The 24,251-nt window shown below is 44.8% G+C and overlaps 1 protein-coding gene across 1 annotated transcript in view; it reads right to left on the bottom strand.

The window, feature by feature from the left end:
- Positions 1–18,685, bottom strand: part of spag17 (sperm associated antigen 17) — a 348,837-nt gene extending 330,152 nt beyond the window's left edge. Inside the window, 3 exon segments of the mRNA XM_086006806.1 lie at positions 214–354; positions 2,775–2,934; positions 18,603–18,685. Of these exon segments, the coding sequence (XP_085862932.1) occupies positions 214–354; positions 2,775–2,867 (234 nt within the window). The 5' untranslated portion in view covers positions 2,868–2,934; positions 18,603–18,685.
- Positions 18,686–24,251: the final 5,566 nt, after the last annotated feature.

Raw genomic sequence — 24,251 nt, 5'->3', positions numbered from 1 at the left:
TGTCAGAACTTACTAAACTGACTACTGAAAGCAGACAAGTTCAAATGTTAGTTAAGACTAAGATTCAGATTTGCAACCTTCTAACTGGAAATACAAGATTGCTAATGTTTCTGGGCCACTGAGCTTTTTTCTTTTGTTATTTATTTGTACTTTTTTTAAGAAGTTGACAACACTGAATAAATAACACAACATATTATATTAGCATGCACATACCTGCTTCATTGTTCCTTCCCAAGAAATGATACTGAAGAGCTTACGTAGTGGCACGTTGATAGCTGCAGAGAGAGCAGCCAAGAAAATCTCATTCTCTATCGTCTCACCAACTGTAAAATAGATAGCTGGCTTCCAATGGCCCTGCAACACCAGGTAAAACAGTGCCAAAATAAAGTTGAAATTTTTGTCATCATTTACCTCTCCCCATTTGCTTTTCATAAGCCTCTTCCTTCTATGCTCCCTCAAGCAGACAGAGCGCTTCAGCCTCTCAGTACCATACTTCCCATTTCCTGTACTTCCACCCTTACCCCTTCTCCTCCCTCCCAGAAACATGATAGGATCTTTCGTCTTCACCTTCCACTCTGCATTCAATGGATCATCCTCCACTATTTCCACCACGTCCAGCGCGATGCCACCACCAAACACATATTCCCCTCCCCTTGGCTTTCAGCATTCCGAAGGGACCGTTCCCTCCGTGACATCTTGGTCCTCTCTTTATTCACCCCCAACATCTGCTTCCCTTGCCCCGACAGCTTCCCATGCAAGTGCAGGAGATGCAACACCTGCCCTTTCATTTTCTCCCTTCCCACCGTCCAGGGCCCCAAATATTCCTCCTGGGTTAGACAGTGATTTACTTGTACTTCATCCAATATAGTATACTCTATTTGCTGCTCACAATGCAGTCTCCTCTACATTGGGGTGACCAAACGCAGATTGGATGATCGCTTTGCTGAACACCTCCGTTCAGTCTGCAAGAGTGACTCTTAACTTCCGGTCACTTGCCACTTTAGTTCTCCATCCCACTCCCACCTCTCTGGCCTTGCCCTACTACACTGTTCCAATGAATCGCAGGTTCAAGGAATAATACCTCATCTTTCTACTAGGCACTTTACAGCCTTCCGACCTTAACATCACGTTTAACAACTTTAGATCTTATTCACTGCTCCCATTTCCTCTCAGACAGCAGGTGCTGTCAATAGCTGCACCAGAACCACTGTGAGTGGAGGTGATGTGGGCTGGTGCTTGACATGGGGATCCCCTATCGGCACACAGCAGGCAGGGTGGACTGCACCCATTGGGTCTATCTGCCTTTCTCCCTTGCCACGGGAGCCTTTCCAGCTTTGCCAGATTTTCCGTGCTTCCCTCCTCCTCTGCTATTCTGCTGAAACCATTTACACCTCCTCTGGACCCATCTTTTCTGCATATACTTGTCTCATTAGCACCTCACTGACTCCATTAAACTTTGTGGAGATCCTTTTATTTGCATGATAATGGCAGGGGCCAGCGTCACTAGGGGTGGATATTGGGTGCTGACCGTGACATCTGAGGTGGTAGAACAGCCGGTCAGGGAGGTCCCTTAGACCCCTTTGTAAAATATTTAAAAATTCCACTTGCTATTAATCTTTGGGGGCACAGGCCACAATCCTAGGCTGAGGCCCCACAACCGCCATTCGGCAGCCTGGTATACTGAGTCTCACCAGCCGTACTGCTGTCAATGATGCGCCGGCCGTGGTCGTGGAAACTCCTGCCTTCAGGATTCCTGCCCCCTCCTACTTTACTGGCCTTAAAGGGGTAGACGGGAACTCCGCCCGCTGACAAGGCCCCATGGAATCCCCAGTGTAAGGTTGGAACTTGGTACATCCAGGTCCCAGCCTAATTCCCAGTTTTGGTGCACACCTGCCAGAGGTGTGGTAGGTATGTGGCAGAAGGGGCACAGAAATTTGGCCCCGATAATTTTAAGATAAGTTCACCATTTGTGATGACAATAGTTTTGGGAACAGTCAATAAAATATCCCCATCAATTAAAAAAGGTAAATTGAACAGGGCACCAAAATTATTCTTAGAATTTGAAATTATTCTGCACTTTAAAACATTAAGTGAACGCTTCAGATTTAGCATGTAAATAAATAAATTATACCAGCATCACTCACCCTTTTTAAAAATTGAGAGTTAATCTTAGTATGAGATCACTGAGGTCAACACTGCAAGGGAGAAGAACAAGCCTCTATATTTGAAGCTGAAGCTTTGATACTTTGATGCATGTGGGCAGAATCTTATCCCATAAACTATGAATGACAGGAGGGAAAATCCTAGTCTGTATCTCTACAGATGTTAACTTGGTAATCATCCCAACACGGAACTCCTGATTATGTCACAGCATCCACTGTTTAAGTAAATAATTTCTTTTAAAATAAGCAAGAGGGCAGATGTACAAATTAGAACTTAATTGGCAAAAGAGAGTGAACAAGTACTGATGGTGAGACTCATTCCTTAATCTGCAGAATGTGATGACTTCAAATTATATGGGTTCTAATTTGCATTATTACAGAAACTAGAATGTGGGTTTTAACATAGATGCTGCCACTTTTGTTTGCTCTATTTACATTCACTGTAACCTAGAGTTCCAGGAAGGTAAAGCAAAAGATTTTGGACAACAACATGGTTTTTAACACTCACGCTGTAATGCCCCCGGTAAGAATAGGGCACGTGGTTTTGAAAGCATCTTAAGTGGTGCTGTGCTCCATCAGTGACTGAAATGAAAAGTTGAATGTTAAACTCACCTCTTCAATCTGAGCTGCCAGCAGTCCTGGCTCCCAGGAGTTTGCCTGTGGCTCCTTAGCTGGTTTAGGATCTTTTGCTTTCTTCGCAGGCATCTTTTACTCTTTCAGATTGTCTTGGTCAGTTACTTTTCTGCCCAGTAGCCATTTGTACAATGTAGATCTGAAAAGTAATTTTAAAAAAAAGCCTACTGGGATATGAAGCAGCACAATTGGCAAAATCCTACCATTTTAAACATTCCAGAGGCATTTCCCAATGTACATGCAGAGGCTCTGATGCCTGCCTATTGAAAATATTTTCATTCATTGTAGCATATCGGAGGTTTCACGCTGGAGAAGCACCTTTTTCTCGAGTTCATATTTGGCTCATAATTAGCACAGACCCACTGATGAAGAGCAGAGGCAGTAGAGTGACCCATGCAAATAATCTATTCCTGAAATTATCTGCTGAAAAAAAACTGAAAAACATCAAAATAAATGCTGGCTTGGGAGGCATTTATTTTACAGATCAGCTTTTTTAGATCCTACCTACAGTATACCCAAGGAGCTGTGGCGTTCTGCAGAATCAAGATTGTTTCACTTGTTCTTGGAATGAAACAGGTGATCTTTACTGACTGGACAAGCAGAATGTAAATTTTTACTCAACAGTCAAGAAAACATGGTGTGAGTAAATGTCCCAGTGCATTTTATAGTGGACTGGAAGTTTGAGAGTTGGTCAAAGAGCAAGAAACTCCTGACTGCTTTAACCAATCCTTAGTCTCCTATACATAGGAACATTAGGTATAGTAGTAGGCTAGTTAACACCTTGAGCCTGCTCAGTCTTTCAATTAGATCATGGCTGATCTGCACCTCCACTCCATTGCTCCATATTCCTTTATACCCTTACCTCTCAAAAATCATCCATCTCAGTCTTGAAAGCTCCAATTGTCCTCCAGCATCCACAGCCTTTTGGGGGAAAGAGTGTTACAAATTTCTACTGCCCTTTGTGTGAAAAGGTGCTTCCTGATTTTGCTCCTGAATGGCCTGCCTCTAATTTTAAGATTATATTCCCTTGTTCTTGGTTCTCCTACCAGACAAAACAGTTTCGATGTCCGGAATTTGAATTACCTGGGTGGGTCGGGTGCAGGCGATCGGCGTGGCGGTTTGGGACCCTGTTCTTCTTTTCATCGCGCTCCTCAGAGCGACTTTCTTGGAATGAAACAGGTGATCTTTACTGATACTAAAGGTGGTAGAGAGAAAACGGGGAATTACAGACCGGTAAGCCTGACATCGGTGGTGGGGAAAATGCTAGAGTCCATTATAAAAGATGTAATAGCAGAGCACTTGGAAAACAGTGACGGGATCGGACAAAGTCAACATGGATTTACAAAAGGTGCTTGACTAACCTACTGGAATTTTTTGAGGATGTAACTGGTAAAATAGATAAGGGAGAAGCAGTGAATGTGGTGTATCTGGACTTTCAGAAGGATTTTGATAAGATCCCACATAAGAGATTAGCATGTAAAGTTAAGGCACATGGGATTGGGGGCAAGGTATTGACTTGGATAGAGAACTGGTTGGCAGACAGAAAGCAAAGAGTTGGAATAAACGGGTCTTTTTCCGAGTGGCAGGCAGTGACTAGTGGGGTACCGCAGGGATCGGTCCTTGGACCCCAGCTATTCACAATATATATTAATGATCTAGACAAGGGAACTAGATGTAATATCTCCAAATTTGCAGACGACACAAAGCTGGGTGGGTGTGTGTGTGCTGTGAGGAGGATGCCGAGAAACTCCAGGATGATTTGGACAGGTTGGGTGATTGGGCAAAAGCATGGCAGATGCAATATAACGTGGATAAATGTGAGGTTATCCACTTTGGTGGCAAAAACAGGAAGGCATATTATTATCTGAATGGCAATAGATTGGGAGAAGGAGAAGTGCAAGGAGACCTGGGTGTCCTTGTGCACCAGTCACTGAAGGTAAGCATGCAGCTGCAGCAGGCGGTTAAGAAGGCAAATGGTATGTTGGCCTTCGTAGCGAGAGGGTTTGAGTACAGGAACAAGGATGTCTTGCTGCAGTTGTACAGGGCCTTGGTGAAACCACATCTCGAGTATTGTGTGCAGTTTTGGTCGCCTTATCTGAGGAAGGATGTTCTTGCCATGGAAGGAGTTCAGTGAAGATTCACCAGGCTGATACCTGAGATGGCAGGAATGACGTATGAGGAGAGATTGGGTCGATTGGGCTTGTACTCGCTGGAGTTTAGAAGAATGAGAGGGGATCTCATTGAAACTTATAAAATTCTGACAGGACTGGACAGACTAGATGCAGGAATGATGTTCCCGATGGTCAGGGAGTCCAGAACCAGGGGTCACAGTCTAAGGATAAGGGGTAGGCCATTTAGGACAGAAATGAGGAGGAATTTCTTCACCCAGAGAGTGGTGAACCTGTGGAATTCTCTATCACAAAAGGCAGTAGAAGCCAATTCAGTAAATATATTCAAGGAGGAGTTGGATATATTTCTTAAGGCTAAAGGGATCCAGGGGTATGGGGAGAAAGCAGGGACCGGGTACTGAAATTGGATGAGCAGCCATGATCGCATTGAATGGCGGAGCAGGCTCGAAGGGCCGAATGGCCTACTCCTGCTCCTATCTTCTATGTTTCTATGTTTCCCTTAATGACGCATATTAAGGCAGGCCTGCATGCTACCCTGCCCTATTAAATGGTGCAGGTCTGATGACATCATCGATGACTCATTTCCAGCCAGAATATTCAAAGCAGCCTTGGCCACATTCCATTTGAAGGTTCATCTAGGAGTGTGCAGGCAGTGCATTTCAGCATCTGCTTACTGCTCAGTCTTGCACACATGGCTTCACAGAGGCAGAGGGCTGCACCCAGGTTCTCAGATGACTCCCTACATATTCTTGCGGAGGGAGTCAGAGGATGCAGGGAGGTCCTCTTCCTCTGATGGGCGCAAGAGACCAAAAGAGCCTGGCTGGAGATAGCAGAGAAGGTCAACAGCAGGGATGTTGTGAGGATGACCTGGGTGCAGTGCCGGAAGCACTTCAAATGATCTCATTAGATCAGGAAACGTGAGTGCAAAGCCACAGTCGCCTTCATCCTGCTGGGCCTCTCATCATATCCCCATCAGTCTGCCTTCCCAAGCCTACTCCTGCACATCCTTACTCACAACAACATACCTTGCATGTCCACCCATCCCTCTCTCTCTATCTACATAATCACATTCCCATCTGACTAACTACCGCTCAAACTCACCCTCTTCCTAATGCAATCATACCAACTAACACCATACAAGGAGGCTGCTTTGCATTAGAACTTTGGCATTGGCACCACAGTCCCTCATAGTCACCCTCTAAAGATGTAACCCACACATTCCTTACACTCATGCCACCACTCTCACTCAAACATCTCTTCTTTCCCTCCTTGCAAGTGAAGAGAGCCCACAATAAGAGGGAGAGAACCAGAGGTGGCCCGCCATCATTCGCCATGTTGACTCCGGTAGAGGTCACCCTGGAGGTCTCCGGAGTTGCAGAGCAGCTGGTGGTGGGAGATGGAGAGAGGGGGACCTCTCAGCAACCTGGTGACAGAATTACATCTCATACAGCCACATGGCATATAGCAGTCACTCATGGGGACTGGTATCAGCAGCCAGTGAATGTTCATCATGTGCATAATGGTATCGGTACCCATTCTCGGTATGACATTTCTAAATAATTTCTTTACTCTCCCAGAGGTCCATCAAGAACCTCCCCCCCCACCCCCCCTGTCCAGGTGGAAGAGGAAGACGACTCCTCAGAGGAGCCTCCAGCCTCTGAGGGTGCACCGTCACCAGACCTAAGCGCACCCAGCACCAGCACAGATACGTACACCTCGGTGGGTCTTACGTGACATAGAGTCGTGTTGTCACCTGGTGTCTCACAAGTGAGCAAGAGGAGATGGTGGAGACAGGGAGAGCAGTGGAGACTCCTCGCCAGAGGGTGCAGGACGCTCCCAGCTCTGCTCAGCTGCATGCAGACGCTGAGCCTTAGGGGCCATCCAGAAAGAGGGTGTTCCTGGAGGTGCAGCAAGAAGTGCAGGAGGCTCCAACAGGTTTTGCGACTACGATGTCTGCTGTGATATCCGAGTGGTAAGGTCAGAAACTGTGATAAGCCAGACTTCAGGAACCAAAACTTAACTTTTTAATTATACATATGTAGCAGAGAACATAGCTTTACAGCTGCAGGCAAAGCACTTCTATATCTTACTGCACGATCAGCTAAGATGGAGGATCAACCTCCGAGTCATACCCAGAATGCAATGCCACTACCTTAATAAGTGGTGTGCCAGGACATTCCCTTAAAACACTGGTAATTGTGATCCCTTACTATTTGTCTCCATCTGGTGGATAACTTAAGCATTACATCCCAGATTACTATATCCCCCCCCCTTATGTTTACAATAATTTCTTAACAACATTCTTAAAAAGTCCATAAGGAAACTTCTTTAACGATAGTCCATACTGAACGAATCTAGCAGGTCGTGATCAATCTCTCTGGCGGCTTGTGAGTCCTTGGTGAACGTCTTACAGTCAAGTCCCTGCTTGGTTGTGGTAGAGCCACCTGCTGCTCCTGAGCAGTACTCAGAGTATCTGACTCTGCTACGATGGTTTCCTCTTGATGAAGGGGTCCAGGTATAACTGGCTCTGTTCGTGGTGTTGGTACCACCAACGCATTTGGATAACTGGGGACCAACTTGTCCTCCAACATTTCCTCTGGAACCTCCAGTTCGATTTCCCTTTGTCTGGTCAGTATCTGATCCATATGTCTGCGTACTACCTGACCAGTTCCCACCATGACCGTATATGAAACTGGACCGGTCACTGAGTCTATGACGCCCGGAATCCATTTTGGACCATAACTGAAATTCCTGGTAAGGACCGCATCACCTTCTCCAAAACTGCGGCTCTTTGTCCTTCTGTCATGGTTCTCCTTTTGTTTGATTTGTCAGTTTTCCACCCTCCTTTTTAGATCTGGGTGAACCAGGTCAAGAGTGGAGCGTAGTCGATGTCCTAACAACAACTCAGCAGGAGAGAGTCCTGTGGTAGATTGAGGTGTTATTCTGTAGCTGAACAGAACTCGTGACACCTTTGCTGCCAAACTCCCTTCCGCACTTTTTTTCATCATCTCCTTAAATGTTTGTATGGCTCTCTCCGCAAGTCCATTTGAAGACGGATGATATGGAGCTGAAGTCACGTGCACTATGCCATTGTTTCTCATGAACTCTTCTGTTGCTGTATTCACAAAACACGTGGCATTGTCACTTACTACGATTTCCAGTATCCCTTGATTACTAAAACTCCTACGCAGGCAGTCTATAGTAACAGTAGATGCAGCAGAATTTATAGGATACACATCCATCCATTTGGAATGTGCATCAATGATTATGAGGAACATCTTTCCCATGAATGGACCCGCATAATCTACACGTAATCTTCTCCATGGTTTATCCGGCCACTCCCAGGGGTGGAGTGGAGCCACTGCTGGTGCCTTCCTGTGTACTTGACAAGTGCTGCATGTCTTGACAAGATTTTCTATCTCCTCATCTAGCTTTGGCCACCACAAGTAACTCCTTGCCAATGCTTTCATACGCGAAACTCCAGGATGACACTGATGTAGTTGCACTAGGATAGACTGTCGTGCTGGCTGTGGAATAATCACTCGAGCTCCCCACAACACGCAACCATCCTGCACACTCAGCTCTGTCTTCCTGACACTGTAAGGTATGAAATCAGTCCCTTCCGGATGTTGTGGCCAACCCCTCATTACATATTCTCGGACTCTAGACAGTACTGGATCTTTACCTGTCCATGTCCTCACTTGTTCTGCGGTCACAATTGCCGTATCCGTGCCCTCCAACATCAAAACTCTGTCTTCTGGAGCTACACGGATAGGTGTACCTGGTAGTGGAAGACGGCTCAAGGCATCTGCGTTCCCATGGTACTTGCCCGCCTTGTAAACAATGACATACTCATATGCCCTTAATGTCACTGCCCACCTCTGGATCCGTGGTGACACCATCTGTGGTACTGCTTTCATCTCATTAAAAAGAGATAGAAGAGGTTTATGATCAGTGCATATGGTGAATTTCCTGCCATATATGTACTTGTGAAACCTCTGTAACCCAAACATTACGGCTAATCCCTCTTTATCCAACTGGGAATAGTTTTTTTCCGCTGGGGTCAGAGTTCGAGACATAAACCCTATCGGTCTTTCTGTTCCATCTTCCAAGCTGTGTGAAAGAACTGCCCCCACCCCGTAAGGTGAAGCGTCACAAGAGAGAATGATGTCTTTCTCTGCATTGTAGTGAACCAGCACATCCGAGGACAGCATCAGTTTCTTGGACTGTTCAAATGAAACCCTCTGTTCCTCTTCCCACTGCCACTGTGTCTCCTTGCGCAGTAGTTTGTGAAGAGGTGCTAACACGGTTGACAAGTTTGGTAAAAACCTGTTATAATAGTTTAGCAGTCCCAGGTAAGCTTTTAACTCAGTCACATTTGTAGGAGCTGGGGCCTCCTGCAGTGCTTGTACCTTCTCCTTGATTGGATGGAGCCCTGTGGCGTCCACTCTATGTCCCAGGAACACGGCCTCATTCCCAAGGAAAGTGCACTTACTCCTCTTGAGCCGTAACCCAGCTTTATCCAATCTTTGTAGTACCTCTCTCAGAGTGCTCAGATGCTCCTGGGTCGGTTCTTCCAGTCACCAGAATGTCATCCAGATAGATTGAAACATGTGAAATCCCTTGCAGTACACCCTCGATAGTCCTCTGGAAGATAGCTGGACTAGGTGAGACACCGAATGGTAAACGGTTATAGGTAAACAAACCCTTGTGTGTATTTATGGTTACATACTTCTTGGATTCCTCATCTAGCGTAATCTGCAAGTATGCATGACTCATATCCAGCTTCGTGAATTTCTTCCCTCCAGCCAGGTTTGCAAAAAGATCCTCAGTTTTAGGAATAGGATGCTGTTCTAGTTTAGACACCCTATTTACTGTCAATTTATAATCTCCACAGATTCTTACCGAATTGTCCGGTTTTAAAACAGGTACAATGGGAGCTGCCCATTCTGAACATTTCACGGGTTCCAGAGTGTTCTCTCTCAAAAGACGGTCAAGCTCAGCCTCTACCTTTGGTTTCATGGCATACGGCACAGGTCGTTGTTTAAAAAAACCTTGGCAGTGCCTCCTTGTCTACATAAATCTTAGCTGGGGGGGCCATTAAATGTTCCAAGTTCTTCCTTAAACACGTTCTCATGTTCAATCAACACATCTTGCAAAGCCAATTGTTTGCCTCCCTCTAGTTGATTTATTGCTCCCCAATCTAATTTAAGTTCTCTTATCCAGCCCCGACCTAACAAGTTTGGTCCAGAACCCGATACTACAACTACAGGTAGCTGTTCCACGGTGTCCCTGTGTTTCACAGTTACAGTAGCTGTACCCAATGTCACCACTCGTTCACCGGTATAGGTTTTAAGCTTCATAGAGCAAGACTTTAACTCTGGAACTTTTGCACGGTTCCACAATTTTGAGTACTCTTCCCTGTTCATTATGGTAACACCACATCCGGTATCCACCTCAAAGTTCACCTTAGAGTCATTTACTATCAGTTGCAAAGTGATAGGATCCTCTTTTGGAATGTCCTCTACCATACTATGCAATATGAACACGTCGTCTTCTTTCTCAGCTTCTCCGCTGATGTGATGTGCTCCCTGTTTTTTCACTTCTCTTACTAGGTTTTGCTTTTCTCCCCCTTTAGGTTTGTATACCTCCAGGGTAGCTTTTGCTCGGCATGCATGTTTTATATGTCCTTTTTTCCCCACACTTGTGGCACTTTTCCTCCAGAAACCTGCATTCCCTCGCCAGGTGATCTCCATTGCATCTATAATATGCCTTTACATGCTCACGTTGTGGTTTCTGACTCATATTTAACTTGTGCACAACCGGACCTCCAACTTGCTTTGTCGTAGCCCAGTCTGAACCTTGTATTTCTTGTACATCACGGTTAGCTGTCTCTATTAATTGAGCAAGTTCCAACACTTTTTCATACGTAAGCCCAGTCTCGGACAATAATCTCCTCTGCATTCGAGCATCCATTATCCCGCAAACAAGCCTATCTCTCAGCATGTCTTTCAAACTGTTCCCGTAATTGCAATCGTGTGCCAGTTTTCTCAACACCGCTACATAATCCAATACAGTCTCTCCCGGTTGCCTGTTCCATGAATTAAATTTGAAACGCTCTACAATCTCACTCGGTCTGGGATTGAAATGTTCCTTTAGCAAGTCCACTAAGTTAGCAAATGGTACGTCTCCAGGCTTTTCAGGACTGCATAAGGTTCTCATTAAACTATATGTCTGACTTCCCACGGAAGTGAGCAAAATAGCTCACCTTTTTCCAACATCAACTATATAATTTGCTACAAAGAAATGCTCCAGCAACTCACAGTATTCTTTCCATGTCAGCGTCTGACCATCAAAAGCAGAGAGCTGTCCTACTATAGCAGCCATGATTTCTTGATTCAGTGCTTTCCTTTTATTTTCCCTTCTTCAAGATGAGATCTGTTCAGCCTCGTTGCCAAATGTGATATCCAAGTGGTAAGGTCAGAAACTGTGATAAGCCAGACTTCAGGAACCAAAACTTAACTTTTTAATTATACATATGTAGCAGAGAACATAGCTTTACAGCTGCAGGCAAAGCACTTCTATATCTTACTGCACGATCAGCTAAGATGGAGGATCAGCCTCTGAGTCATACCCAGAATGCAATGCCACTACCTTAATAAGTGGTGTGCCAGGACATTCCCTTAAAACACTGGTAATTGTGATCCCTTACTATTTGTCTCCATCTGGTGGATAACTTAAGCATTACATCCCAGATTACTATATCTGCAAGTGTGCAGAGAATGGAGGAGTCCATCTCCAACATGAGCATCACTGTCTCGCAGGCGATGGCGACTGTAGGCACTTCCATGGAAAGGATGGCCACCTGCATGGAGCAGCTAAAGCGCCACTCACGAGCACATTCAATCTATTGAGAACAGATGGCAGAGGCTTAAAGACCTCCTCCCTAGGAGGGATGTCAATGTAGACTTGGATCTTCATGGCCCCACTGCTGTGCAGCAAGGTGCTCTCCAGCAAGGAAGTGCAGGTGGCCCATGAGAGGGATGATGGTGAGAGGAGACATGGAAGTGGGGGCTTCTCTCAAAATGCTCACACTTCTCCCTCATTGCCTCCCCCTCAGTCAGAGCCCCAGATGCCTCCTGGGATCATGATGGCCGAGTCTGCCCCTACACAGTCGCAGGAGGAGCAGACTTTGGCGGGGCCATCAGAAGCTCCAAAACCCAGGGGACGTCCGCCAAGAGTGTCTACGCAGTCGCAGCAGGGAAGAGAGCAGCCTGCCTCTACCTCTGCTGAAGCTACAGGCATAACACCTCGTAGATGCACGCCTAAACAAAAGATGACACACAAGTAGATGCACAAGAGTAAGCACATGGGTGTTTAAAGAAGCGTTTCTGTTAAGGTTCTGTTACTCTTATGTCACAGATAAAACTGTTTATTTTCACCACTTTCCGGTCATGCCCAATTTTGTCTGCTACTTTGGAAGTGGCTTAATGAGTTGGAGTGAATGGTGAGACATAAAGTTACCTCTAGCAATGGGGATCAGTGTGAAAAGAATGGCTTGGTCGTTGTAGGGATGCATTATGATGTTGTTGCGGGGGAGGGGGGGTGGGTGCAGGGTACCTGGCACAGCATGTGGCAGCCATATGGGTATAATGCAGGAGGGTAAGTAAATCTGGCCTCTCGGGCAGCAATGTGCTCGTGTACTGGTGGCATCTGCTCCTCAGGTTCCTCCTGCTCCTCCTCCTCACCTTTCAGCTGATGCTCCTCCTCAGGCTGTGCACTCAAAGCCTTGCTCCTCATGCAGCACTAATCCTCATTGCTGCGCTCTGTTGTGCAGTGTGCAGCAGTCGACACTGATTCTGGAGACCCTGGCTGGTGCATACTGAAGTGCTCCTCAAGGCATCTGAAGCACATTTTCAGCATGCCTATTGTTTGCTCCATGACACATCTGGTGGACATGTGACTCCCAGTATAATGCTCCTCGGCTGCAGTACTTAGCCTCCTCAAGGGTGTCATGTGCCATGTCTTCAGTGGATTGCGCTGGTCTCCAAGCAGCCAGCTGGAAAGTCTGTTTGGAGGTGCGAACAGCTGAGGGAGGGTGGACTGGCGCATGACAAGAGTCATGACAGCTGCCAGGGTATTTGGCGCACACATGCATGATGTTCTTCCTATGGTTGCAGACCAGCTGCACATGAAGAAAGTGGAAGCCCTTGTGGTTGACAAAAGCACCTGGGTGATGACGGGCTGCCCTGATGGCTACACGTGCAGTCGATGACGCCCTGCACCTGTGGGAAGTCAGCCAGAGCGGCAAAGCCCAGCGCCCGCTGAGTAACACTGGCGTCATCAGTGGCAAAGTTGATATAATTCGCTGACTTGTCAAACAGGGCATTGGTGACCTGTGCGATGCATCTGTGGGCGGCCGACTGCAAGATGCCACAAACGTCTGCTGCAGATCCCTGGAAAGAGCCTGAGGTGAAGAAGTTGAGAGCACTGGTAACTTTGACAGCCACTGGTAAGGCGTGTCCACCAGGTCCTCTAGGCTGCAGGTCTTATTCCAGCAAGCTGCAAATGTCGGCGATGACCTGGCGTGATTGCAGCAGTGCCAAAGGAGGCTTAAGCTCAGTCATGTTGAGCAAGCTCATCCTCTACCTGTATACCCTGTTGGAGGTATCGCCTCCGGCACGGTGCAGCCCTACGCTGATGTCCTCTGTTCGGTGGTGCACCAGGTCATTGAGGAGAAGGTTGGTGGTGTTGTTGTTGGTGCTGCTGGTGTTGGGGCTCATCCTGGTCCGATTCTGAGGACCAAGGTGAGACAGTATAATCGGCACCCATGCTGATGTAATAGATGGCAGGTCAAGTAGAGATTAGAGAAGCAATTTGTCAATGGTGTGATAGGTAGTAGCAATGAGGTGCGAGTGGTTTTTGAATTTGCACAAAAGACTTGCAAAGTGTAGACACCTAGATCTGTGCTGAAAATGCACTCAGCAACAGCATTTCTCTTAGGAAAGTAAGCAGGTAGCGGTATTTATCGTACTTTCCACGCTCTGTATTAATGATCTCGATCAATGGCCACTGAACTTCCGCCTCCGCTTGACAGACGTAGTTCCCGAGTTACATGATTCCCATGGTCATGCAGTGAAATGCAAAAGGTCTGGTTAAAAACAAGGTTAAGAGTCTGACAACAAGTTATTAATGAGCTAAATTAGGTTGCCCGCCTCCGCAGTTTGGATCGCTGCCACGCTGGCAAACGCGCCCGAGTTAAAGGCGCGAGGAGGCAGGTTCCCAACTCGCTCCAATTTATTTCCACTTTTACTCTCGACCCGCCTCCACCATACACGGCACCATGAAAATTCCGGCCTATGTCTCTACCTTATCATTTCCTTTTAACAAATCAATCAGATCACACCTCAATCTCCTATACTCAAAGGAATACAAGGCAAGTTTATGCAACCTATCCTCATAAATTAACTCCGTGAGCCCTGGTATCATTCTGGTGAATAAACCATGCAGAAATATTCTTTATAACTATTAGGAGAACTGACAAAAGCAAAAAATCACATTAGTTTAAGCTGTACTGCATTTGGACTTCATAGGATTACGTAGGATATACGGCACAGAAAGAGGCCATTCAGCCCAACCAGTCCAGCCGGTGTTTATGCGTCAAACCCTAATCTAAGAATGTGTGAAATTTATCTATGCCTTCAATGCTCCATTTTTAGTCAATCGGATTACCCCATCACTTATGTTATATACTTAAAATCACAGTTTGGTCAACTCTCCCAGCCTGTGCCAGTAGTTACACAATTACTAGTTTGGTACAGTTAATTCCAAATTTAATATTTTTTGTCAGTATTAGAAATTTAAAATCACGAATTTTTCCCATCTATAGCTATTGTGTTTGCTGCTGTAATCTGAATAATTGTAGCTATTTACTCGAATTAAAGGGCATCACTGGGGCTTTGAAGTTGTTGGAAAAGCTGTATCTCTTGGTTTACTGTTGGCTAATGTAATGGTGTAAATCTGTGGCAGGAAAATACAAATCTCATTCTAATGCTTGTGTGTGGCACTCACCATGATTAAATCATCATGGCAAAAACAGTCCCGAGGTCAGATGGTGCTGATACTCTTTGAAGTGTACACTTTCTGGATTACCTATTTTACCCTGTTTGCAGTCCAAACCATCTCAACAATATATCAAACTACAGAAAGATAAAGGTAATAACACATTTCAACTTTTGGACATCTTCTGTTAGCTTCAAAACTTTGAAGGAAATTGTGGAACAGTAAATTATGGTTAATATTTCACTGTGAATGTGATAATACATTACAACGCCTACTGTCTCTATGCAGTGGCGATATGAGGAATTGGATTGTGAAGCAAAACAGGAGACCACAGAGCATTCATACAGTGATGCCATGTTCTAGTTGTTCTATAGGTTTGTTTGCAAACATATTCTGGTACATGTGAAGTGGTACAAAGCATTACAATAATGATGTTAGGTGTCACCTATAGGCAGATGGTGGGTACTGATGTAAACAATCCAGTTTACTTCAAAGAAACTGCATAGAAATCATGCTACAGAAATAATTGTTATTCTATAGAAAAAATATTTAGAACTGACATTTAAATACAGTAACTTGCAGTTTAAAAAGATATTCCACCCATCAGAACCTTTTTCACAACAAAAACAGTTAAAAAGAATTATGATTTACATTCTTTTCAGTCCAATTATTTGATTCAGTGAGTATTTGTGTTTAAACAGTGAGCACTGGGAGGACTGGTTCTCAGTTAGGGGGGTTGTTGAGCCCAAAAACGTGAGAAAACAGCAATGGGTTTAGGACTGCTTTTGTCCTCATCTTAATTCAGCTCCCTCACAGTTGGCTAACTCGCTCCAGCTATTGATTAAACAAAAATGCCACCGATTAAGCAAAAGTAAAGCAAGCAGAAGTGACTAAAACAAAAGTTAGCCATATTCTTACTAACTTAAAAAAGGACCTGTTGCTGAATGTTCTTTGTGAGAGGAACCTGAAAATGTTCACTGCTCTTGTTCCACTGTTGAATAGTGTGATCCAAGAGTTAATGAACTCTGCCACTAGGTGGTGTTGTAAACTGACTGATTTCCCCCCCACATTCAATATACTTGAAAGTAACGGTTTGCAATTACATTTTCAAAGCAAATTTAATGTACTCTCATTACTCATGAAAGTGTTGGTTTCTAAAAGTCCCCAGGTATTGTTAGATTGCTAGTGGGGCCAAGATAGAGGTGAAAATACCAGCTCCAACAACTTAATATCTGTGAATGGTATTACATTAAGCGGTTTTGTACGTTTTATTTATTCATTCTTGGGATGTGGACATCGCTGGCAAGGTCTGCATTTATTGCGCATCCATAGTTGCCCTGTGTAAGTGGTGATGGGCCTTCTTGAACCACTGCAGTCCATGTGGTGAAGGTGCACCCACAATGCTGTTAGGTAGGAAGTTACCGAATTTTGACCCAGTGATGAAGAAGGAATGGTGATAAACATCCAAGTTAGGATGGTGTGCAACATGGAAGGGAAGTTGGAGGTGATGATGTTCCCATGCACCTGCTGCACTTGTCCTAAGTGGTGCTGGTCGCGGGTTTGGAAAGGAAAATGGTCGCTGTGCCTGTTACGTGGCCGACAAACTATATATAAATATATATATTTTTAAAGTTTTAAACCTGCCTTACCGAGTGCAATCAATTGAAGGGAACAAGGCAAAGTGGCCATTTAAAGTTTAAATCCCCCTCCACTACATTAACAATTCTGCATGTCTGGAATGCACCAACCTTCCTAGCACCCAGCATTGCTATGGCACAAATAATGGGAAATATACATGTTGAGTTCCTGTCATTTATGTGTCATTACAATGCGGCCACCCATATTTAATGCCTGACATCACTGCCGGAAATCACAGAACATCAAGGAGCTCTCCACACACGTTTCCTCTCCTACCTGCTGCAGTTGCTGTGTGGAGCTGGAACAATTGGAGAGGAAAATCTGTCTTACCTCCAGAAAAGATTATTCCAAGATAATGGATCATCCTTTTATAGTCTGTATATTTTATGAAAATTATTATTTATTACAATGAGTTGATTTATTTCTATATGCATTACTGGTAGAATTGTTTTCCACGATAGTTATTACTAGTCAGAAGAATCTTTACTTCCTTCCCTTTGTTAAATTGTAATGTTTATTTTAAATCCCTAGACTCCATGCCTCATTCTTTAGTCAAGAGAGTGGACAGGTGAGCTCCTTTGAAGTCTTTGGCACTGTCACCCTGTACAGTAGCTCATTGGTGTGCAAGACTAGCACAGGATCAATCATCTGTGAACTGTCCTCTCTCAAGAAGTGTCTGACCTCCACTTGATTCCTTGTCCCATTGACTGTGGGGTAAACGGAGGGCATGTGTTTTCACATTGTGACAATGTACAATGGTACATTCAATTTACACAGTAATGCTATATTCATTTCCTCCATGGTAGTTCAATTATTTAATATTTATGATTTAATATTTTACATACTTATATTTAGTACTATTAATTTACTGTGTCTTCAATTAAATTTTTTTAATATTCATATAAACAACAGTTTTCACTAATCCAGTAATTCTCATATAACTAGTTAGTTAACAGATTATTTTCTTTTATTGTGCCACTGATATTCTCACTGTCCAGGAAGGTGACAATTAAGAAGCATTGTCTGTAGGGAAAGGCCAACTGCAAGGCGAATGGTCCCCGACTCCAAACGTTGACTCTGTTTCTCTCTCCTCAATGCTGCCTGACCTGCCGAGTGTTTCCAGCATTTTCTGTTGTTATTGCAAGACTTTAGTGGCTGGGACAACAAAAGTGTGCAAGATTACACAGCCACACGGTCAATGATAAAGCAACCTAACCATGTCAACAGATATGCCCCTTTCTAAAGTTTCTGCACTTTCATTGTCTACACTGCCTGACCTGCTCCTGAACATATTTAGATACAAACCCAAAGAATAGTTGGAATGTCACTTCACTGACAATGTCTTACTCAAGTTAATTAATTTGTGTGAAAAACTGTTAGGAATTGCAAGAACATTTTGTGCCACGGTGTGAAGATTACCAATGTGGGTTACAAGTCACCTGTATCACCACTGAAACCATTTTGCAAACTTACTGTACACACACCCCAACTCCTCCCTCCTCCCATCGACACATTAGCTCAGTTTTCACTTATTTCCCCACCATTGAGTCTTTTTTCTCGGGTTGTTCCACTCCTCTGTACATTGATGCCTCTCATTCGTGTCCCTTTGTTATCCTTCCTAAGGCTCCTTGTCTCTTCATTTTACAAAACAAGGGATCTATAATTACATAGTGAGGTATCAATGACACGAATCTCCAACTGATCACAACACCAACAATATCACTTCCTCCTCCACACAGATAACTGAAAACAACAAAAGCAAATAACAGTACTTGTTAAAACAAAGACCGCTGAGCAATCAATGTAACATAGGGATGTTTTGGGAGGGAGCGGGGCCGGGGGCTCGCTTCGCTCAGACACACTGACTGGTTCACAACAGCCGACTCTGCACAAGACCCCGCCGGGAGAGGTGACCGCTCGCAGCGCAACACACCGCCGGGTTACCCGCCCGGTGCCCGCTCCCCCCTCTCCACCCTACCGGTCTCGGCTTCTCTCCACCCTCTCAGTTTGGCTGGGTCGGTTACCCTGGCAACGGCCATAGCAACCCTGAACGCTAACGAGTACGACACGTCAGCATAAAGATGGTCGGCGAGACTCACGGTTCCCAAGTCCTCCCGTTCGCAGCGACGCCTGGCGGGCGCCAGCTGTCCCTCTGTTTCCAACTACTTCGCTGCGCCACCCAGTGGTGAAATAGATGCACTACACGTTGAATGGAACGCTGCCCAGACGCTTTTGCACTTAATGGTTCTTCTGCTCTGCAAGCATCCTAAGGTTCTGTGTCCATGTTTCTGGTTTCCAGAAGCAACTAACTTAAAATATGCCCAAAACATATGTGTTCTTTTTTTGATGTTGTCCAGACTCCATCCCTCTCCCTAACATCTGATGAAGGGAATACAATGGATGTTGTCTACATGGATTTTTGGAAGGCGTTTGACAAAGTACCACATAGAAGGCTGGTTACCAAAATTGAAGCTGATGGAATAGGTGGGTCAGTGGCAGCTTGGATGAGGAATTGGCTTAAGGACAGAAAACAGCGAGTTGTGGTAAATGGCTGTTTTTCAGACTGGAGGATGGTAGACAGTGGTGTTCCCCAAGGGTCAGTGCTGGGGCCACTGCTTTTTTGATATATATATAAATGACCTGGATATTTGAATACAGAGTAGAATTTCAAAATTTGCTGATGACACCAAACTTGGGGGTGTGGCAAACAGTGAGGATGATACCAATCGACTGCAACAGGACATAGAAAGGCTAGCAGAATGGGCAGACAAGTGGCAAATGGAATTTAATATGAGTGTGCAGGGACAGAGGGACCTGGGAGTTAATGCGCATAGGTCCCTGAAGGTGGCAGGACATATTGAGAGAGTGGTTAACAAAGCATATGGGATCTTGGGCTTCATAAATAGAGGTATTGAGTACAAAAGTAGAGAAGGTATGCTGAACCTTTATAAAGCGCTGGTTAGGCCACAACTGGAGTATTGTGTCCAGTTCTGGCCACCATACTTTAGGAAGGATGTGAAGGCCCTTGAGAGGGTGCAGAGCAGATTTACCAGAATGGTTCTGGGGATGGGGGATCTTAGTTACAAGGACAGGTTGGAGAAGCTGGATTTGTTTTCATTAGAGCAAAAGCGGTTGAGGGGTGATTTGATAGAGGTGTACAAGATTATGACGGGTTTAGATAGGCTAGACGGGGAAGGGCTGTTCCCACTAGTTGATGGTACAAGGACTAGGGGACACAGATTTAAGGTTTTTGGCAAGAGATACAGGGAGGATGTGAGGAAAATCTTTTTTATACAGCGAGTGGTGATGACCTGGAATTCGCTGCTGACGGAAGCGGTGGAAGCGGACACACTCAATGTTTTCAAGGGCAGACTGGATAGGCACGTGAGGGAAATAAACTTGCAGGGCTACGGGGATAGAGTGGGGGAATGGGACTGACTGGATTGCTCTACAGAGGGCTGGCATGGACTCGATGGGCCAAATGGTGGCCTCCTTCTGTGCCATTATGACTCTATGACGCTATCTGTCTGAGACTGAACCACACTGTTCACAACCTTGGTGTCATATTTGACCCTGAAATGAGCTTCCGACCACATACCCACAGCACAACTAAGACCACCTATTTCCACCTCCGTAACATCACCCGCCTCCGACCTTGCCTCAGCTCATCTGCTGCTGAAACCCTCATCCATGCCTTTGTTACCTCTAGACTCGACTATTCCAACGCACCCCTGGCTGGCCTCCCACATTCCACCCTACGTAAACTTGAGGTCATCCAAAACCCAGCTGCCCGTGTCCTAATTCGCACCAAGTCCCGTTCACCCATCACCTCTGTGCTCGCTGACCTACATTGGCTCCCGGTTAAGCAACGCCTCGATTTAAAAATTCTCATCCTTGTTTTCAAATCCCTCCATGGCCTCGCCTCTCCCTACCTCTGTAATCTCCTTCAGCCCCACAACCCCCCGAGATATCTGCGCTCCTCTAATTCTGCCCACTTGAGCATCCCTGATTATAATCGCTCAACTATTGGTGGCCGTGCTTTCTGTTGCCTAGGCCCTGAGCTCTGGAAATCCCTGCCTAAACCTCTCCGCCTCTCTACCTCTCTTTCCTCCTTTAAGACGCTCCTTAAAACCTACCTCTTTGACCAAGTTTTTGGTCACCTGCCCTAATTTCTCCTTATGTGGCTCGGTGTCAATTTTTTTTGTCTTATAACACTCCTGTAAAGTGCCTTGGGACGTTTTACTACGTCAAAGGTGCTATAAAAATACAAGTTGTTGTTGTTGTTGTAGCATGGATTTGTTACGGGAAGGTTATGTCTGACTAACTTGATTGAATTTTTTGCGGTAACGAGGTGAGTCGATGAGGTTAGTGCATTTGATGTAGTCCACATGGATTTTAGTAAGGCTTTTGACAAGGTCCCACATGGCAGACTGGTCAGAAAAGTAAAAGCCCATGAGATGCGAGGGAAAGTAGCAAGTTAGATCCAAAATTGGCTCAGTGGCAGGAAGCAAAGGGTAATGGTCGACGGGTGTTTTTATGACTGGAAGGCTGTTTCCAGTGAGGTTCCGCAGGGCTCAGTACTGGGTCCTTTGCTTTTTGTGTTATATATCAATGATTTAGACTTCAATGTAGGGGACATGATTAAGAAGTTTGCAGATGATACAAAAATTGGCCATGTGGTTGATAGTGAGGAAGAAAGCTGTAGATTGCAGGAAGATATCAATGAACTGGTCAGGTGGGCAGAAAAGTGGCAAATGGAATACAAACTGGAGAAATGTGATGTAATACATTTGGGGAGGGCTAACAAGGCAAGGGGATACACAATAAATGGTAGGATACTGTAGAGGAACAGAGGGACCTTGGAGTGCATGTCCACAGATCCCTGAAGGTAGTAGGACAGGTAGATAAGGTGGTTAAGAAGGCACATGGGATACTTTCCTTTATTAGCCGAGGCATAGAATCTAAGAGCAGGGAGGTTATGCTTGAACTGTATAAAACACTAGTTAGGCCTCAGCTACAGTATTGCGTACAGTTCTGGTCACCACATTACAGGAAAGATGTGATTGCACTGGAGAGGGTACAAAGGAGATTTACGAGGATGTTGCCAGGACTGGAGAATTTAAGCTATGAGGAAAAATTGGATAGCCTGGGGCTGTTTTCTTTGGAACAGAGGAGGCTGAGGGGAGACTTGATTGAGGTGTATAAAATTATGAGGGGCCTGGATAGAATGGATAGGAAGGACCTATTTCCCCTAGCAGTGAGGTCAATAACCAGAGGACATAGATTTAAAGTAATTGGTAGAAGGATTAGAGGGGAGTTGAGGAGAAATGTTTTCACCCAGAGGGTGGTGGGGGTCTGGAACTCACTGCCTGAAAGGGTGGTAGAGGCAGAGACTCTCATCACATTTAAAAAGTACTTGGATATGCACGTGAAGTGCCGTAACCTACAAGCCTACGGACCAAGAGCTGGAAAGTGGGATTAGGCTGGATAGCTCTTTTTCAGCCGGCACGGACAAGATGGGCTGAATGGCCTCCATCTGTGCCGCAAATTTCTACGATCTATATGTGTGTTTGTAGAGTTGTGTTCTAAACAGTGAATTCTTTCTCAGTAAACTACTGCAGATCACAGCAGTGGTATTCAAACTTTTGGGTGTGTGGGGCCAACTGCTGAAAGGCAGAGTCAGCTGCCAAACTGAATAAACACAGCAACAGAAATACCACAATGACTTGCATTTCCCACATTACAACAGTGACCACACTTCAAAAGTACTTTTTTTTTAATTTGTTCACTGGACCTGGGTGTCGCTGGCAAGGCCAGCATTTATTTGCCCTAATTGCCCTTGAACAACTAAGTGGCTTGCTGGGCCATTTCAGAGGGCAGTTAAGAGTCAACCACATTGTTGTGGGTCTGGAGTCACATATAAGCCAGACCAGGTCAGGACAGCAGATTCCCTTCCCTAAACGACATTAGTGAACCAGATGGGTTTTGTACAACAATCCAGTAGCTTCATGGCCACCATTACTGATACTAGTTTTTTTTTCAATTCCAGATTTATTTAATTAACTAAATTTAAATTCCCCTGCTGCCGTGGTAGGATTTGAACTCATGTCAACAGATCATTAGTCTAAGCCTCTAGATTACGAGTTCAGTAACATAACCACTATGCTATCATTCCCAGTAACTTCATTGGCTGTAAAACACTTTGGGATGTCCTGAGGTGAAAGGCGCTATCTAAATGCAAGTTTTTTCTTCCTTATATTGCGCCTTTAACATAGTAAAACATGCTAAGGCGATTCACAGGAGTATTATCAGACAAAACTTGACACCAAACCACATAAAGAGATACTAGGACAGTTAAGCAAAAGCTTGATCAAAGAGGTAGGCTTTATGGAGTGACTTAAAGCAGGAGGGCGAGCTAGAAGGACAGAGAAGTTTAGGGAGGGAATTCCAGAGCTTAAGGCCTAGGCAGCTGAAGGTACGGCCGCTAATGGTGGAGCAATGAAAATCAGGAATGCGCAGGAGCACAGAGATCTTGAAGGGTTGTACAGCTGGAGGAGGTTACAGAGATAGGGAGGGGTGAGGCCATAGAGGGATTTGAACACAAGAGTAAGGATTTTAAAATCGAGGTGTTGCCAGACTGGGAGCCAAAGTAGGTCAGCGAGCACAGGGGTGATGGGTTGTAGAAAAGGGGGGAAGGTGGGGTGTGGTTTTGGTTGCCCCTGGGGTTTGTCTCTGGCCAGTCAGAAGTATCTGAGCTGCTCCAGGCCCCGTGCGGTTTCGAATCGCTCCCCTTTCTGGTTCTGACCGCCGGACTTATTTCAGTAGCGATGTAGACAAAATGAGACTCATGGTTGGGTGCAAAGAAGAACAGTATTTATTGAAATAAAAAAAATGAATTGAAAATAATGAATACAGCACACTTTTACTTAATACAGCACACCTTTGCTTAATACAGCACACCTTTACTTAATACAGCACACCTTTGCTTAATACAGCACACCTTTGCTTAATACAGCACACTTTTGCTTAATACAGCACACCTTTACTTAATACAGCACACTTTTACTTAATACAGCACACTTTTACTTAATACAGCACACCTTTACTTAATACAGCACACTTTTGCTTAATACAGCACACTTTTGCTTAATACAGCACACTTTTACTTAATACAGCACACCTTTACTTAATACAGCACACCTTTACTTAATACAGCACACCTTTGCTTAATACAGCACACTTTTGCTTAATACAGCACACTTTTGCTTAATACAGCACACTTTTACTTAATACAGCACACCTTTGCTTAATACAGCACACTTTTACTTAATACAGCACACTTTTGCTTAATACAGCACACTTTTACTTAATACAGCACACCTTTGCTTAATACAGCACACTTTTACTTAATACAGCACACTTTTACTTAATACAGCACACTTTTACTTAATACAGCACACTTTTACTTAATACAGCACACTTTTACTTAATACAGCACACCTTTGCTTAATACAGCACACTTTTACTTAATACAGCACACTTTTGCTTAATACAGCACACTTTTACTTAATACAGCACACCTTTGCTTAATACAGCACACTTTTACTTAATACAGCACACCTTTGCT

Source organism: Somniosus microcephalus, chromosome 14 (genome assembly GCF_052327205.1).
Source record: "Somniosus microcephalus isolate GS21.2 chromosome 14, FLI_Smic_1.0, whole genome shotgun sequence".
NCBI lineage: Eukaryota > Metazoa > Chordata > Chondrichthyes > Squaliformes > Somniosidae > Somniosus > Somniosus microcephalus.
The sequence above is the reverse complement of the archived record's forward strand: the minus strand, read 5'-3'. Positions and strand labels throughout refer to the sequence as shown.